General features: G+C 38.7%; 2 protein-coding genes across 2 annotated transcripts in view; both read left to right on the top strand.

Moving 5' to 3' along the window:
- The window catches only part of LOC142408076 (FRAS1-related extracellular matrix protein 2-like), a 115,889-nt gene extending 114,671 nt beyond the window's left edge, over window positions 1-1,218 (top strand). The window contains exon 13 of the mRNA XM_075498087.1: window positions 1,046-1,218. Within this exon, the coding sequence (XP_075354202.1) occupies window positions 1,046-1,218 (173 nt within the window). The remainder of the gene's footprint in view (window positions 1-1,045) is intronic.
- A 900-nt stretch (window positions 1,219-2,118) lies between these two features.
- The window catches only part of LOC142404027 (FRAS1-related extracellular matrix protein 2-like), a 32,504-nt gene continuing 15,287 nt past the window's right edge, over window positions 2,119-19,335 (top strand). The window contains exons 1-5 of the mRNA XM_075490430.1: window positions 2,119-2,261; window positions 3,149-3,452; window positions 6,707-6,838; window positions 7,497-7,828; window positions 17,371-17,563. Coding sequence (XP_075346545.1) covers window positions 2,133-2,261; window positions 3,149-3,452; window positions 6,707-6,838; window positions 7,497-7,828; window positions 17,371-17,563 — 1,090 coding nt within the window. The 5' untranslated portion in view covers window positions 2,119-2,132. The remainder of the gene's footprint in view (window positions 2,262-3,148; window positions 3,453-6,706; window positions 6,839-7,496; window positions 7,829-17,370; window positions 17,564-19,335) is intronic.

The raw sequence follows: 19,335 nt of genomic DNA, 5'->3' as shown, positions 1-19,335 counted from the left end.
ACCTGCTCCAGCGTGGGTTCCTCTGTCCATGGGTCCACAGGTCCTGCCAGGAGCCTGCTCCAGCACAGGCTCTCCACGGGGTCACAGCCTCCTTTGGGTGCATCCACCTGCCCTGGCATGGGGTCTTCCATGGGCTGCAGGTGGATATCTGCTCCACTGTGGACCTCCATGGGCTGCAGGGGGAAAATATGCTTCACCATGGTCTTCACCAGGGGCTGCAGGGCAATCTCTGCTCCGGCACCTGGAGCACCTCCTCCCCCTCCTTCTTCACTGACCTTGGTGTCTGCAGAGTTGTTGCTCTCACATATTCTCACTCCTCTCTTCAGCTGCAGTTGCACAGTTTTTTTTTCCCTTTTCTTAAATATGTTATCCCAGAGGCGCTACCACCATCGCTGATGGACTTAGCCTTGGCCAGTGGCAGGTCTGTCTTGGAGTCAGCTGGCATTGGCTCTATCGGACATGGGGGAACCTTCTGGCATCTTCTCACAGAAGCCACCCCTGCAGCCCCCCCCCCCCCTCAAAAAAACTTGCCACGCAAACCCAATACAGTCAGCTAAGATTGAACTTTTTATCCGACATGACCTCTGATGTTTTTTCAGAGACAATGCTTTTCAAAATACAGTACTCTTCTGTGTAGTTCTAGCTTTGTGCCTTATTTTCAGTATATACCATTGTATTAAAATGCATTTTGTTTGAGTAAGACCTGACAATACTTTTTATTTAGAATTCTTCAGTCTTTTGGTCATTCACATATGTTACCAACATTTATGTAATAATTAGTGTAATAGAACTTAATAAGTTCTATTAGACCAAATCTTGGTCTTTGCAAATCTCTTTTGATGATGATAATGCCTCATTTTCAGTGATTTCCACGTGTGTCCACTGCTATTCATTATTATTATTTCTAGCATCAAATAGGTTAAACTAAATATATGAATACCTGTAATTTGAAAAGTGAGTATTAACTGCCATCTCTCAGGGCTGGGCCTAGAATTACAGCTTGTTATGAACAACAGATTTATTTTTAAGTGTCTCATGTTTTTAGAAATTGAGTTTAAGGAGGGTGAAACACAGCACTTTGTGGAGATTGAAGTTCTCTTTGATGGAGTAAGGGAGATGAGAGAAGCCTTCACTGTTCACCTGAAGCCTGATGAGAACATGGTTGCAGAAATACAGGTAACAAATTCATGCAAAGTCCTCAACAACAAAATCTGGTAAACAGACCTTCTTACTTTCTCGCTCATAGCTTTAATCTTCTTTTAAGGTTTATACACGCCATCTTGGCTTGTATCTTAAAAGACAGAGAGGATCATCCCAGCTGACACAGTAGCACCTACCCAAAACAGTTTGTTGCCAAGGCAATAATGTTCATGGGGTCAGAGAGACAATGAGAGACTGAAGTCTTCAAGATATCGTTCCAGACACATTCTCCTCATAGAATCAGTCCTAAAAACTGATGTCCTCTTGGAAACACTCTCTGGCAATACAATATAACCTCTATGCTGTAAAAAGAGCAATCAGGTGAAATATAACTTCTGCTGTCAAAACCATGTTAATATTATTCTTGTTGTGTGCAATGAAATAGCCACACATTCTTGTTATTTAGCATTATATCATACATACTTTTATTTTAAACAGTATATTCCTCTGATTCTGCATAAAATGTTCTTCAAACTCTTTGGCCGCTTCATCAGTATCACACCATATATATATATAGTCTGACTCCAGGTAGCCAGACAGCAGAGACACAGCCTTTGCTGATGACAAGCACCCCATTTCCACAAGGCGTTCAAGCATACAGTGCACATTAGGGTTCTACCAGAATACTGAAGTGATTCAAGAAAGCTGAGACACAAGGTTAAAGGGTCCGGTATCTTCAGTGTTCTGAAAAGAAAAAATTCATTTTAGCTCTTGCTTTTGTAGTCTGCAATATATACTTTCCAGTGCCTCAACCCTTTCTCAGTAGCTCATCCAGTTGAGGTTTTAGAAGCTATTTTGGGACAATGTTGCAAAGGCTAGATGTATTCTGATCAAGGTCCAGCTTGAGTCTGCTTGTTTATTTAAATGTTTACAGAGAACTGTTTCTGCCTTTTCATTGTCAGACAGCCAAGGCCATTGTTTACATTGAAGAAATGAACAGCATGGCAGATGTCACCTTTCCCTCTGTCCCTCAAGTTGCATCCCTTTTGATATATGATGATACTTCCAGAGCCAAAGACAGAACCAGTCCCATAGCTGGCTATCCTGTCATCTGTATCACAGTGAGTATCTCTGTGGAAAGATGGAACAAAATCAGCATATGGGTTTTGTTCAGTGGATTTTAGGCACTCAGTATCAATCCATATTTTGTGAGTCACACATGAGTTCAAGCTAGAACTGTCCTAAGAACTAATCTAATTTGTCTGGATAACTAATAATTTTCAGGAGGACAAAAAGCTAGAAAGTTGTTTCACTCGTTCATCACTAAGAACAGTTTAATACTCATACTATGTCTGTGATTGCATAACCTTACTATTTCCTGCATTATCTTGCCTTAATTTGCAGAGCTAAAATCACTGGAGGTAACAGATGAGCCATTGTTTTCAGTGAGTGCCACAGACTGAAAAATGAGTACTGTTTGTTGAAGTACTACAGGCTTCTTTCATTGTAATTTTGCAACTGAAAGGTTTGCATGAATATTCATACGCATTGAGGAAGGTTTTGGTCCATCTGCATCTTCAGGTTGTTTCTCACACCATTCCTTATGCACAGGAACAGATCATATGTTAAATAGTTCTCCTAAATAAATAAATAAATAAATAAACAAAAGCAATCTTGAAATGCAAAGTATATTTGCAGAATTAGATCAAAGAGTGACATTCAAGTTAAAGTAGCATGTGGGAGTGTAGTTTGTGCCTTCATAACTATGTTAGGTTTTCACCCATAAACCATAATTTAAAATCATATTTTTATTTCAATAAGCATAATTAGACCTGCCTTTTAACCTACCATTAAAGTGCAAAAAGCATCACTGTCAAAATAAGGTGATTTCTTGAGAGATTTACTGGGGTTGTAAGTTCCATGTTGTTGAGTTTTGTGACTCTTAACAAATTAAAATTCCTTTGCCATGAAGCAAATAAGTTGTTGACACATCTGCCTTGTTCTGCAGGCTTGTAATCCTAAATATGAAGACTTTGACAAGACTGGTTCTATATGTGCCAGTGAGAACATCAATAATACCCTGACACAATACCGGTGGCTTGTAAGTGCACCCACTGGCCCTGATGGTGTGACTAGCCCCATGAAGGAGGTTGACTTTGATACCTTCTTCACTTCCTCCAAGATGATTACGCTCGACTCCATTTACTTTCAAGCCGGTTCTCGTGTCCAGTGTGCGGCTCGTGCTGTGAATTCAGATGGGAATGAGGGTCTTGAGCTTATGAGCCCTATTGTAACTATAAGCACATCAGAAGGTAAGACATCATCACCTATTGCAAAACCCTCAGACCTCTTTTGGATTCCAAATTCCATCCTAACACAATATGATTACATGATCAGGTGTTTTAACATTACAGTCTCAGCTTTTCTTCTGTTGTTCATAGAGGTGGTGCAAAAACTCTCTTCTTAACATAGCAGAGAATTGTATGAAGAAAATGGTTTTCACCTTTGTTAGTTCTCCACATCTTTAAATAGTTATCCACATAGCAAACTTGTATGTTCAGGAGAACAGTATATAATGTGCATTGGAATTAGTGAAACTTGGTTTCTGTTGGCTTTTGAATTCAACTGTAGTAATGTTGCAGTACAGTCTCAGCTCCTATTAGACATTGGAGAACCCACAGGGGAGTACTATTATGAATGCCTAGCCAGAAGAAAAGCTTCATTTGGCATTCAGGCCTCACTGGACACCTGAGAATCAGTGTCTTCCTTGACTAAAGACTAAAGCAACTGGTGTCCAGTAACAGGGCATAGACAAATTTTTTTCATGGTTGGGGTATTCATAATATTCATCCTTCTTCTTTCTCTGATACTCTCTTTGTCTCTCTCTGATTCTCTGATACCTAATCAATACTGAACTGATGCTGCATTCTCTCAGCCAGCAGAGTTACTGTAGTCTACCTCCTTTGCCCAGTCAACTCTTTTAATGAAACTCATACTGAATAACGTTATGAAGCACAGGTGAACAACTGACATGCACACGAGTACGGTCTGATAGCATATGCTATTTTGTTGTAGAAATCACAGATAATTTTATTTATTGTATAATATGGAGAATGAGTAATTATCAGCAATCAAGGTAAACTACAAAAGATTGTATTTTATTACCCTTCTGCAGCCATTTTGCATTCTTTGTGTCATCTCTGCTGCTTTTGTCGCTACATTAACTCTTCTGTTTTTTCTGAGATCTTACGGTAGATAATAAATTACATGATTGTTCATTTGCAAGATCATTTTCATTTCCTTGGCCTTTCCAACTAAATATTTTAGTTAAAACATTTTATTTTCTACTAAGTTAGGGCTTTAAGGAGCTTAATGAATGGAATTTCTATTTACCCCTGTCCTTTATTCCACATTTTGACTGTAGGCTCAACTCACCTTTGTTTGCGATATCAGGAATCCTACACCCTAAAGAGGACTCTGTCTAAGGGTATTGTCTACAAGGTGCAGTGTAGTGGTTGTTAAAGGCAGATAACCTTGTGCTGGGTGAGCTAGTTTTGTTACGTGAAACAGACTGTCTATGTTAGTGTTATAATGCATTATTTGGATTACACTTGACAAATTAGAAGGGCTAATTAGCTCAGGCTCAGGACTGAATTGTCATGCATATATTACTTCCAGTACCTGAGCTAACTTGTGATGTGGAAGTCAACAATACTGAAGATCGTGTACAACACAAAGGGAATTGTTAGATGCTATTTTGAAAGAAGTGCAATGATCAAAGCAACCTGCCAAAATCCTGAATATTTTCAACTTTGAGGATGCTTGACCTCCAGTGCATAGACCAAATTCTCAAAAGTAAGTCAGATTGTGCAAAAAATTGTATTTAGCCTCTTTAGCACATCTTTCTTGCATTTGAGAAAAACAAACGAACAAACAAAACCCCAAAAAGCTATTGTGTGCAGAAAAGAAATTTTGTTTCCTCATGCCAGAAGTTTCCAACTTGGAGCTGTTGAGCCAGATGAGGTCCACCAGAATCAATAAGTTCTCCAAGAGGAGAGCCCTGACTCCTCTTTTCTTTGCCTCCTCAGAAATGGGCAAAGAGCAGATGTCCTGGTTTCAGCTGAGATAGAGTTAATTTTCTTTATAGTGGCTGGTATGGGGCTATGTTTTGGATTTGTGCTGAAGACAGTGTTGATAATACAGAGATGTTTTAGTTGTTGCTGTACTAGTCAAGGACTTTTCAGCTTCCCGTGCTCTGCCAGGTGCAGAAGAAGCTGGGAGGGGGCACAGCCAGGATAGCTGATCCAAACTGACCAAAGGGCTATGCCATACCGTATGACGTCATGCTCAGTATATAAAGCTGGGGAAGAAGAAGGAAGGGGGGACATTTGGAGTGATGGCATTTGTCTTCCCAAGTAATCGTTACACGTGATGGAGCCCTGCTTTCCTGGAGATGGCTGAACACCTGCCTGCCCGTGGGAAGCAGTGAATGAATTCCTTGCTTTGCTTTGCTTGCGTGCATGGCTTTTGCTTTGCCTATTAAACTGTCTTTATCTCAACCCTCGAGTTTTCTTACTTTTGCTCTTCCGATTCTCTCCCCCATCCCACCGAGGGGGAGTGAGCGAGCGGCTGCGTGGTGCTTGGTTGCCGGCTGGGGCTAAACCACGACAGCAGAACATGAGCAAAGGGAACTGTTTTGGTTTTCCACTTCTGCTGGTTTCTTTCTTCGAATACCTTGTGATCCTTTGGCCATCACATGGCAATGTGCTATGATTCTTGTGGTCAGAATGCAGACACTTCCGCATTGAAATATGCAACTAGAAGTTGCATGTATCTCAGATCATATGATTACAAACCTAATCTTAGGTCCTACAAACCAGGACTAATACTGGAACAGGTTGAACTAACCCTGGAAAGGATTGCCAAAATAAGTTATAGATTCTCCTTTCTTGGAGAAATTCAAAATTCAACTGAACAAGGCCCTGAGCAACTTGATCTAACTTTGAAGCTGGCTCTACTTTGAGCACAGTATTTCTAGACATCCTTTGACACAATTATTCTAACTACATTTTGGTCACTTACGGAACAAGAGGCTCATAGAGTCCTATGAAGGTGTATATATAGGTCCACACCCCAATCCAGTGCCAAAACCAACTGAACACTGATCAGGTATCTTCTGTAAAGCTATGTATGTGCTTAATAGGGTGGGAGGAATTAAAGCGTATGCCTCTGAGGACCTCTGTAAGAAAGTATGGCACTTGACACTGACTTTGCAAGTATGGTTGACACATGGAACTGAAAATGTGCAGGTGCAGTATCATCACCTGGTTTTGAAAACGTGGTCCAGTTGATCGAGTAATGATTTCTGTTTGAATCTCCTTTGCATAAATTCCTGTTCAAACCTCTGATAAATGCTGCTCGAAGCATTTACCTCTCATTCAAGAAAACTCTCCTTGTTTTGGAAACTTGTACAGTGGAAAAAAGCGCATCTAAAAATAGTGCAAGGGAAAGTATAGATTATTTCCTCTGGACATGAAGTAAAGTTGCTTTCTCTTTTTTCCATTAGGTCTTTGTCAACCTCGTATGTCAGGAGTAGTTGGAGCAGAACCATTCTCTGCCAAATTGCGCTATACTGGCCCAGAAGATCCTGATTATGCCAACCTCATCAAACTGACAGTCACAATGCCACATATTGATGGTATGATAAAATCAGCTGTGGAGTTGAGAGAAGTCATACAACAAGCTGTTATTTGAGCTATTTTATTGGTCATGTTATTTTATATAGTCAAAATAATAATATAATCAATCAATAATATAATCAATCAGTAATAATAATATAATAGTTCAACATGTGGGACCAGAGAAAAATGGGATGAATGTACAAGTGCAGTTTGCAACAAGGTGCATAAGATACTGTACTGATACATAGTCTTTGATGTGAAGATTGTTTTCAGATTAATTGCATAGTTTACATAAGTTGGGCTAGACCTACACTTTGTAAAACTGCTTTGAAGCACATAGAGATATACCAAAGAATTTATTTATTAAAAAAATATAAAGCCATTTAATTACTATGTGCTTCTGAAAAAATCACACAAAATCCTGATTGAAAAATATGTTGGAAATTTAGAAATATTTTATCTGGCATTTCATACTATAAAGATAACTATTGTGGATAACATTCTCATACACACTTAGCATATCGACTTTCTTTGAATTCTAAAGTACATTCATCACTGTAAGTACAAAATACAGAAGCACTGCATAACATACTTAGTGTTTGACAAATTTTGGCTAAATTAAGCAGCTCTGACCACTGAAATTTAGTGATAGTGCTATAAATTAATGTTTTTTAGGCATGCTGCCTGTTATTTCTACAAGAGAGCTCTCCAACTTTGAGCTGACACTTAGCCCTGATGGAACTAGAGTTGGAAACCATAAATGCTCCAACCTGTTGGATTACACAGAAGTGAAGACCCACCATGGTTTCTTAACTGATGCTACCAAAAATCCAGATGTGATTGGAGAGACCATTCCCTATCAATACAGCCCAATAATTAGAGGCTTCAATACATTACGCTTCTACCGCAATCTGAATCTGGAAGCCTGTTTATGGGAGTTTGTTAGTTATTATGACATGTCCGAGCTCCTCACAGATTGTGGAGGCACCATTGGGACAGATGGACAGGTATGAAACTGTAACTTGATTTTGTACTGTGTTCTTAAAATGAAAGATTTCCCTTATAACGCATCTATGCTAGTAGAAATAAGTGGGTTTAGAACTAATTTAATTGAAAAGTGTTCTTTTTTATTCTTAACAAGAAACAGACTTCCCCTAAGGACAGATTATTTCTTAAAGCTATCAATATCTATTAAGTACTAATAGGCTAAATGTGAAATCCTTGGCCAATTGAAATTAAGGGAATAATTTAGTTTGAATGAAATTTGCTATGATTTTCTCCCAATACAGTTTTAAAGTATTTTAGGACAAACCAATCCCACCTTTATTGTATAGCGAGCCACCTTAGTCTTTTCTTAGAATGAAAGCCTTCTCAGGGATTGGTTTTAGCACATTGATAGTACTGGGCTATTTAGTATTAGTCGCAGTGTCTCTTAAAAAAGAGTTTTAAAAAATTGTGAAGAGCCTTCTTGCTGGTAACAATGGACTGCAGTGTCCTACCAGCTGCTTGGCTCTGCTGATCTCTTGCTCCCTGGGTAACAAGACCCTCCAGTGCAGACAGCACAGTGGTCTCACTTTACCCAGCAGAAAATTCCTTGGTCAGGAAGCAAAGAGAAGCTGCCATTATGGGATGTCTGGAGAAGGGAGCTGTGAAAGTGGTTGGGGAGTTAAAACAAAGAGATTGGAGAGATTTTCAGGTGTCCTTTGGAAAATTATTTCTGGAAATCCATAGTAATGTGGAAGTAAAAGGGTGCAGGATTCCTTCTGGTGCAGGATTCCTTCTGGTGCAGTGACAGTGAAGTTAATCCCTAGGTCTTCCTTGTATAGTTACTACATAAGCCTGTCTGATCCCATTCAGGCTCTGGAGTACAAAAGCTGTAGCTATGAAGATCAATCCTTTATGACACAGAAAAGTCTCTTTGGGGAATAATCCTACAGGCTGGAAGAAAGACTGGAAATGCAGTACCTCATTTCAGAGAAGTCTATCCACAGCATGGCAGCTGTGTGGTAAAGCTAGCTCACTTTCTTGGCTCACTAGCCTTCCTTGTTGAGCCATTGTGCAAAGGATGAGGCCACTGTGTGAAATGGCCATAATTTCTCTGCTTTTTAACAGGTGTTCATTTTGCCAGGGACCCATCTGCTTATCAGACCTCAGTAGACTTACATGCACAAATTCTTACTTTGTCAGCCCCAAATGGCGTGAGGCCTTAAGAGATAAGTGTGTCGTTGCCCAAAGAAATCTATGGGCATGTGCAACAACAAAGCTGTTTTACTACTGAAAGCATAGGGGCCAATGGACATATAGATACCTAATCAGATAAGCTGATTTTTCTCTTTTTTTTTTTTATACTTACATGCCTAAAGTCCACCTTATTCTGTGGGTGTCTGCAGGTGATCATACAGTCAGTTTGCTGGACAAGAAATTGCACCAGGCTTTCTTTAGCCCTTGGTTAACTTCCTAACATCCTGCCCCTTTTAACTAGAGATTATATACTCTGTAAAGTATAAGACCAGAACAAAATGGAGCTTCTGCCCTTCTTAGATACAAAGTCCTTGATGGATATGTCATCTCAGTGCTCTATCATCAGTTCTGGTTCCTCGTCTGTTACAGAGACCAGTTCAAGGTCTGCCTTGATGTTGGAAGCTCACTGTTGGTGCATCTGCTTGGGGTTGCCCCTCTGCTACAAGCAGATCCTCCTACAGGTACATTCCATTGGAACGATGAACCTGTCAGAGGAAAGGGGAAGTCATGCAGGTGTTGGATGTAAACCTTTCACATTCCCACAAGATAAAAATGACAGCAGTCTTCACTGTTAAAATAATTCTTAGAATGATTTGATTTCTTCAACTCATCATTCTATCTCCTAGTCTCCATAAGGACTATCTCCTTATGCCCATGCAATATGCAACAGTATATTCGTATTTCCTACACAACACAATCATAAGCACATAAGCACACACAGCTGCCAAGCAGCTGTAACTCGGATCCGGTGACCTATGCAAGCCACTTCTCCCATAGGGAAAAGGAAGGAAGACCTGGTATGAATCCTTGCCATTATAAATACTTTTGCGTCCTTTAGAGAAAAGGCTGAATAGCTGGTTTAGACAAATGTGTGTCTAAATAAAACCTATATATGTCTATATGCATATAAACAGAGGAGAAAATAAGCACCATTCCAATATTTTAGTAAATGAAAAGAGCCTGTATATTCAGTTGTGGAGGACATGCATAAATGGTAATGTGGCCAAGGAAGAGAGCTGTACTTGCTTTAAGCTCCAGAAGCATTATGTACTTTAGGTAAGATCCCACTTTTAAGAGCAGAGAGGGATGAACATGAACTATGAGAGCCATGAAACTGCAGCTGAAGCCATCCTTTAGTGCCTTGTAGGTTATGGCTAAAAGGTTACAGTGTGTTAAGTGAAATATCAAGCTGAATTACTTCTAGCAGTGAAGCATTGCCCCGCAGCCAGTATGCGCTTCACTGCCCTCCCTGTTTCCCCCACCTCCACTTAATTCTTCTCCAAGTTTGGTCTTTATCTTCACATGACCCCCTCCAGCTGAGAGGGGAGGCAGTCAGTGCCCTGTCTCTGTGGTTGTCACCATTGTTGGTTTTTTCTCCTTCAGTGAACAATTAATAATCCTCCTCTGTGAGAGGAGAGCTGGCAGCTATGGTTTTCACCATGTTTTCCTAGCACACAAAGGAAGCTTAAGTTCTATTATACAGACAGAACAGATAAATAACAAGAACACTCTTACCACATCCTGCTACCTGCAAATTTAATAGCTTGAATTTACCAGATATTTTAGCTAGAATTTTAAGCTCAAAATTCTGTTTCTTGATCCTAGCTCTCCAGTACCTGTACGGTCAAACAAAGGTAGCACTGTTGATTCAGACAGAGAGATTTCACAAAAGCAACTAGCAATATCTTGCATGATACGGACTTTTACTTTATGGGAGCTCCTCCTATGATAGGGGAAGAAGATGAGCTTCAGTCAGCAAGAAGTGAGGTGGGAGACCTGCAGCTGGTGTAGTTCTTCTGGCAGCGCTTCTGGTGTTTGCTGCAGGCTGCAGCTGTCTTAGCCAGTTCCCATGAACTCATGAACTGTCATAATACATACAGAGAAGGTCTTAGTTTTCTTTTTTTTTTTCCTTTCAGACGTTTTGCTTGTGACCCATTCTCTTTCTCAATTACTCTGTGAATGAGCAAACCCTGCATGAGTTAGGTGCAGCACTGCTTTCAATATACAGCTTGATGCTTTGTTCCTGGGGTCTGCCCATATTCACATCTGAAAAGTCAGACATTTATGTATCTAAATACGGATTTAGATGTGCAGCTTAAGGAACTTATATTTAAAAATAAAGACTCCTCTTTAAATTGAGCTAATTCATTTGGATTATAGTTCTGTTCTGGTTAAAGTTAAGGTCAGCTTTGATGATTAGCAGCAACAGTTTTCTTTTGGACAACCTGCAGGCACAGCCTAAAGTTCAGTGTCTGTCTTTGGATATGTATAGGCCTTAAAAATGTGTAACTCATCTACCTGAGGGCTGTCTTCCTGTATTTTCAGGTAATTAATAAAGGTTGGACTTTACTTCATGGGGATGTTGTGAGAGTCAAGTACTAAAGACATCTCACGTTCTCAAGACGCAGGTGCTAGAACAATGACAGATATTCATGAAAGGAAGTTAAAAAATGAAACAGTGAAAGCCAAGCAAGTGACTGTCCTTTAATAAAGTATATATTGAAGGGTTGGCCTAGACTTATTTGATAGAGTGTGAAGTATCATTTGATCTCATTTCCTACTGTTATAACTGTTTGCTGTAGCCAGACAATTTGGCATCTAAAGGCTTCTGTGTGGTTCTGGCCAAGTATTTATATGTGGATGTTGCTTTCCCTAGTTCCAGTCCATTGCCAGACTTGGCATAGGGAAGCAAGGAAATTACCATTCAAACAAATTTTATTAACAACAACTAGTTAAGCAAGTCTTTGATAGAAACAAGAAGGTGAAGAACATATGTTAAAATACTTGAATGTACAGATTGATACCTTGAAGCCACTGTAATTGAGTACAGCTGAGCAGTTTGTTTTGTTCTCTAACAAAACCAGTTATTTCGGGCCAAAAATGAAAATGTCTCTCTTCCAATATGTTCAGTTCACATTTACGCTACACATATTATGGCACTGAGTGTTTGAAAATCCCATCTGAAAACAGATTTTAAAATCACTAATGTATTGCCGCAGCTTATATGAGGCAGCTTGCAGAGGTTTTTTATTACATAGAAACAGTATATTTACAGCTTTACTAGTTCTAGTTTTACCAAAATCATACTTTAAGGGGAAAAGTCAGCTCTTCTGAAAATCTCACAAGATGCTGTAAAATGCAAATAGACAGAAATGTCTATTTTCAGAATTTTATGTTCAGTTCAGCCATCACAGTCAAGTTTAAGAAAACCCCTCAATTTGTATTCCCTTGACATGGAAGCTCACTAACAGTCAAACCTTTTTTTCTCCAGCTGCAAACACATGCATTTAGTAAGAGCTGTGAAGAAAAAACTCTACTATAAAGTTAGTACGCCAGCTGTGTAACAAAGTCAGAGGTTAAATTTTTCAAGGAGCTGGCATTTCAAGGCTGTATTGCATTCTCCTCTCCATTCAGACTTCTTTAAACAAACCTGCTTTGTATTTCACCTGTGACCCACCTGGCTGCGTGCCTTCTTGGGGCCAAATCTTAGCTTTACCGTATTGGTATTGTGTAAACAGTTAATTGATAACATTGTTAAGCTTGTGTGACTCAAATTCATAGACACAGCAAGCCAATGCAATAGAAAATGAGGCCTAGGGTAATTTGGAGGACAAAAATACAATTTTAATGAAAAGTTTGTTTCACTGGGATATACAATATAAAACATGAACTTGTATTATTTCTAATTTCTAATTCTGATTTTATCAGTACTAACAGTGCACGTGCACTGCCAAGTTCTGGCGTCTGGAAATGTAAGCCAGATAAATAAAACACAATATAAATGTAGAACAGAGTCCATGCCCCAAAGCCTTAACTGAAAATATTTCTTGTTGTAAATATTCTCACTTGTTACATGACAGATTCTCAAACTAATTATGTTTTTTTACTTAATGAAGTTTGACAGTTTGCATCAGAAAGGAGAACAAAAGAAGAACACCTGTAGAAACTCCCATTAATATTTCCTAAGTCTTAAATGGGAATTGTCAGTATTCAAAAATAGACCTTATGCTCTGTGATAATTTATCTTGCAAAGAAAATGTATGAAACTTTACTTCTTATATCAATGTCCAGTATAAATGATGTTCTTCCCTCACACACATGAATTTTGAGATGCACTATTTGAATGATTTGTGATCTACATTTTTTCAGATATTAACTGTAAGAGTCTGTTCCCTGCTTGGAACAATTTTTGTCTTCTGTCTTCTCAGGTTAGCCAGCCCTGGCATTGTCACAGAGTATTAGACACAATTTCCCCAATTCAGCTGAGGTGTAGCTGTAGTCTGTATTTCTCTCCTGGTATCACAAAGCTAAAAGTCACACCCACTTACTATTGTTTAAAATTAATGTTAATTAATATAATTTTGTCAGTACAACTGCTAAAATCTCCTGTGCATAGGATGCATAGATACTTAATGCACCTGTTCGGTCTCTCCACAGCAGTTAAGCTGATCCTACACTTACACAGCTCTAAGTTACCATTTTGCTTTCATCAGTGTCACATTGAGATAAAATATGAACAGCTGGCTACTTTCAATAGGCTTTGCAGGCAGTGCTGGGAAATAAAGATAACTCAATGGAAAGAATGTTTTCTCATGTTTGCCTAAATGGCGTTAGTAAGAGGGCTAGAGAAGTAAGACTCCCATCTGTGTAACACATTCCATCGATTCATTTGCTGGGGGGCCTGCTCACTTACTCTGACATAGTTTTCCTCTGCAGTTAATTTTCTGTATTTTATTTTTATTATATCAAAAAGATCCTCTGTATTTCATATAGCATGTCTTGAGATTTTTCTTTTCTGCCTACTGAAGAGTAGTTTTCCCCTTGTGGCATTTTTCTTTACAGCAAGAAATGAGAGGGCCTTTTAAGTTTTTATTTACTGTTAGGAGAGAGAGAACTATTTATTCAGTAATTCTCTAGCTGTCAGTATTGTATGTTTTCCTCCACACCTGCAAATCCATGAGTGCTTGAAGAAGGGTTTGTGTGCATAAAAACTCAATCAGCTGGTTTAGCAAGAACTCCTTCCTCTCCCTACATGCCATGAATCACACATAAGGGCAGCTATGTTGCTGGAAGCACATAGACATTCATAAGTACATGAATAAATTCCCAGGATAGGGCAAGCAGCCCTGCTGCCCAGACATCTCTTACAGGTTTTGCTAAAAGAGAAGAACCTTCTAAATTCTAGGGTCCTAGAAATGGAGACAATTCTTTGGCACCATGGTTTCAGATTTTCCCACAGAGCGGTGGTAATGTATGGCAAAGGAGCAGACTTGCCCCAGAAGGGATCCTACTGCTAGATTTCCACCAGTACAAATGAGTTGAGCTCACTAACACTATGCTCCCATTGAATGGAGGCAAGAAAACCCTAAAATGTGGCTTACAAACCCCATTAATGGATTGCTTTCTGTACAGTGTACATGAAGAGCTGATGAAACCTTGTACTTGAAAATCAAGAAAAGCTTTGAAAGAAGGTGGCATGAGGTGGCATAAGATACTGAGCTAGAAGGGGTTTTGTGGATCACTCTGTCCAGGCCACTGCCTTAACTCTCTATATAATGTGCTTCCAACACTAGTAAACTTAATCTAAAAACTAACAGGATTTCATGGCCTCACTATTCTTGTTGAATGCCACCACACTGAGGGCTAGAAATTCTTCTGATTTCTGGGCTGTATTTGTCATGGCCATCTTATGCCTGTTTGTTCCCATGTCAGCACCATCTTTCATCATCAGTGGCCCTCCTACGCTGTTCATCTCCTGACGTGTATAGACAGCATTCTTAGTCCCTCTCAGCCTTTGTTGTACTAGGCTAAACAACCTGGCTATTTTAGTCTCTTCTTATCAGATAGTTTTGCCATTCCTGTGATTATGTTGATTTCTTTTCCTAGTCTACAATGCAAATTAAACTTTTTCAAGCATGGGTGATCAAAGCTGTTCCAGATAAGCTCTCACTAGTGCTCTGTATAATGGCATGCATGCTTCTAATTTCCACCCCATTCCTCAGTTTATCTTAGGATCATATCACATGGGGAGGGTAGGAAGGTCATAGTTATGATGTGATCAACTCACATACCAAATTTTTTTCCCTTCTATTGTTTCTAATCAATGTCTTTCATTTCTACCAGAAATGCCTGTCACTAGTTTCTATTACCTTATACTTTATGCTGTAAAATTTCACCTCACTTCTATTATTCTAGTCCTCAAAGTCATTAAATTCTCCCTGTGTGATATTCCAGTCCTCCTCTACATTATCCTTAAGCATTATGTATGCTTCTTTTCAAGAGGATAATGTACATATATTAAATCTTCTTCCACGTAACTTTGTCTCTTCCTCATAAGCAAACTGAATTTCAGATCTTTGACTTCAATGTCTAATTCTTACTGTACAACATGCAGATATAGAACAAAAACACACAGAGAAAAGCCAACACAGTGTGTCTGGGATGACTTTTCAATAGTAACACATTTGTTTTACTACCAAATGTATTCAGTTCTTGATACTGTACCAGGAAATGACAGATGTTCGAGGTCTCTCCTGAATCAGAGGCAAACCATGGTGCACTGTAGAGTTGCATCATAGCTATATTTTTTTTTGATAGAAGTGAGAATTCTGTGTTGTTATTTGTAACAATTTATCAAATCCATGTCTGTAATAATTGCTCAGATATCCATGCAGGTATCCCAAAGATAAACTTGCAACTTAAATAGGACTAAAGAATACTATTTTTGTCTAACTTAAATTTGTCATCCAATACATATAGACAAGAAAACCCTTTTTTTGTTTCAAATAGAAGTTCTTGAGTAAAACCAACAAAGCAGCATTAATATATAAACATCTATAACTGTAGCATCTCATATTATCTACCAGGCTGCTTTACTGCATGGTACTGTGTGTTCCCAGACTACTACTGTCTAAATGCTAGCACATTTTGTGGAATGATGCAAACAATGTAAGCAGAAAGGGGTTTGGTAGCATGGTGTGTAGATCAAGGAGTGTCACGCGTGAAAGTGAGTTGTGGCAACTACTAACATTTGCCATAATTAACTCCTTAATTAGTTCAGAGTATTTAGTCAGTGCAGGCAGTAAATTTGTGGTGTCACAGTATTACTAAAAGTTTTGTCTGGCATTTGGAAATGTAAAGCAGCTGTTAAGGTAATGGACATTCAGCCCCCTGACATGCCACTGGGTGAACCCAGAAACAGTTTGATTTTTACACAGCTTGTAATGTTGGGGTTTTTTAATAGTGCAAAACACTCTTTAGAAGCTTGTAAGGTAATCACTCCAGGGAAATGTTCAGATGTACAAATTTACATATGGAATTTCTATTGGAAGTAAATGAGAGTTCAACACCATTTATACCTTTGAAAAGTTTCCCACTGGGAGATGATCTCAATGCCTTTCCTTCTGTGTCTTTCTAAGAAAATCCAGAATGTTCTAAAAGGATCTGGATTGCACATTTCTAATGAGAGGTAAATGTGAATGAAAAAGTATTTGTAACAAAACATAAATGCAAAGTCTCTACAGAAAGGTTTGGATTCATGTATCATGTAAGAGCTATCGTCAGAGGACACAGTTTACTGACACTGTTCTTCTTTCCTTTTTTCATCAAAATATAGATAAAGAACATGTAATTCTCTGACTGATACTAATGAAATACAGTGCTATTATTTTGTACAATATACGCATAAAGGGTCTATTTATAAATCTGTATCAACTTGCATACTATTTTTAGTTCTTCCAGGCAGTGATAAACAGTATGATTTGTGTGTTTGCATGCAGTATGTTAGCTACTATCCATGCACAAAGAAAGGAATAGTTCCAGAGATGAGTAAGTACAGACCAAGGACTCAGTCTTGCAATGACGTCTGAGCAAATTCAGGGTCTTCCAGAAGAGCTTCTCAGAGGATAGTAACATAAGAATGTAAGCAAAAGAGTTGGTTAAGGCACAAGGATAGAGCAAATGCAAAAGGGTATTTGAAACATTTCTAAAGCCTTCATTTGTAGCCATGTTGTTTATGTACTTAAAAAACCTGAACAAAAATTATGAGTCAAAATGAGGGATTTATGTTTTATCAGAACAGATATTCAGTTTGAAATACAAAAATGGAACTTGAAGGGATGTAAGCTCAGCTGAAATCCATTGAAATGTGGTGGTTTGCACTTCAGCTGTAATTTGCAAAATGAGAGAATTTGATTCAGTCACAGTGTTTACTTCAAGTTCTGTCTTCTCTTTGTCTTGCGTTCGGATTACCTGTGCAATGCTGGCTTTCATGAGCACTAACCTCAATAAATAATTTTCCTTTTTATAGGTTCTCAACCTAGTACAGTCCTATGTGACGCTGAGAGTCCCCTTGTACGTCTCTTACGTTTTCCACTCGCCGGTGGGTGTAGGAGGCTGGCAGCATTTCGACCTGCAGTCAGAGCTCCGGCTGACTTTTGTGTATGACACTGCCATCCTGTGGAAGGATGGGATCGGTAGCCCACCTGAAGCAGAGCTCCAAGGTGGGTGTTGGATTTCTTTGCATCGAACTCATGTTCTGTTACTAAAAGTGTAAGTAGGATGATTTTTCAATCGTTCTAATACCAAAAAAAAAAAAAAAAAAAAGTGTATCATTTATTATCAGTTGCAAACGATCTGTCATTTCCTAGCACTCATAGTGCTCTGCTGGGGTGTTTATGAAAACCATGTAACGTTGACATCAGTTCTTTTATTGCAAAGAAAGATAATTGTCTTGTTATGTTTTAAGTACACATGTAATAAAATAACACATTTATTTCTACTCAGAACCTCGAGGTTCACTATGTATTCATATTCTGTTACCACACAAGATGTTTGCACTTTAATGAAAAAAATTGAAACCTTTCTGTGATACCACTTTTTTCTGGCCATGAATGTACAGTTCAGAAACTTTTGATATTTTGAAAACATTGTGATTAATTGTGAAACATTCAAAAGATACAGAAATATATAATGGGTATAATAGCCTGTCCTATGTGTTAGAGTAGTAAACTGTGAAACATTCTTTAAATGGGATAGATACTGTCAATAAATGTTTGTGACTCTAATTAGTCAACAAATCAAACTCTATCATTACAGAATTTATCTTTGCAAAAAGTTAATTTATTTTTTAAAAATAGTGACATACAGATGTCTGTGAAAGATTAAAATGTATAGTTATACCTATATGCTGCTTTGTTCTATTTATGCATATTTACTTAGTATTTTCCAGCATTAAGCTTCAGGTGTTCCGTATCTGTCTCAACCTAAGGTAGAATACAGGCGTTAGCTACAATTATGTATGTACACTTACACAATTTCAGGACTCCAGTGAACATGAAACTATTTTTTGTTTCTGCAAACTCTATATATGAACTACAGAAGTCATTGCTATGCAATTTCTGTCCTTATGTTAAGAGCAGGAAATGAGGAGCGGCAAGGGGAATCTACAGTGCATGAAGAATGAAGCACATGTCATGCCATGCCTAAAGAATAAGCCACATGCCACAAATCATATGATGTACTAGTCACTGAATAACAACCAGATCTAATCCTCAGTCTCAGCAGTTACGTGGCACATCTATGCCACCTTTTTCTCGTCTTTGGTGCTTTAATTTTTTATTTCTCTATTTAAGAAGCTGATGGCCAGGTCTTTGGAGATGCTGAACATTGACAGCTCCCTTTGAAAACAGCCAGCACAAAACACATGATAAACACAGTGAGGTAGTGGAAGGTAGACCCCCAACGTATGCCAATCTAATTTGGGCAGTATTTTCTCACTCCACAGCCTTGCGCAATGAGCAGCTGTTTTTCTGGGCAGGGAGAGGTTAACTAGTTTGCAGTTTATTTCCATGCCTCTGGATACATATAATCGTTCTACATAAATTCTACATAAGACTGTAAAGCAGTCAAGGTCTTCTAAAGCCATGATTCATGCATATATATATATTTCTAATGTACCAATAAATATGATTGGGACAAGTGATTTTGTACAGGTGGTGTACATTCACATCGGTGAGTGTGTTAGGTTTCCGACACATTCATGGAGGAACATTCCTGTTTCCTTCTTGCTCCTAGAAAGCAGAATGGTGGCACATCACTGGCTCTCTGTAAGGGAGCACTGGAGGAAATGCCTGAACTCTGAAGCTTTGCAGACCTCTAGAGAAAAAGGGGCTTGGCTGCAAGCTACAGCAATAAACCATTTCTGATGTATAAACAAGACCTTGTAACCTGAAATTAGGAAACATTAGGCCTGTGTTTTGGGCCAGATTCATAC

Source organism: Mycteria americana, chromosome 1 (assembly GCF_035582795.1).
Source record: "Mycteria americana isolate JAX WOST 10 ecotype Jacksonville Zoo and Gardens chromosome 1, USCA_MyAme_1.0, whole genome shotgun sequence".
Classification (NCBI taxonomy): domain Eukaryota; kingdom Metazoa; phylum Chordata; class Aves; order Ciconiiformes; family Ciconiidae; genus Mycteria; species Mycteria americana.
Note: the sequence above shows the minus strand (reverse complement) of the source record. Positions and strands in the feature narration are given on the sequence as shown.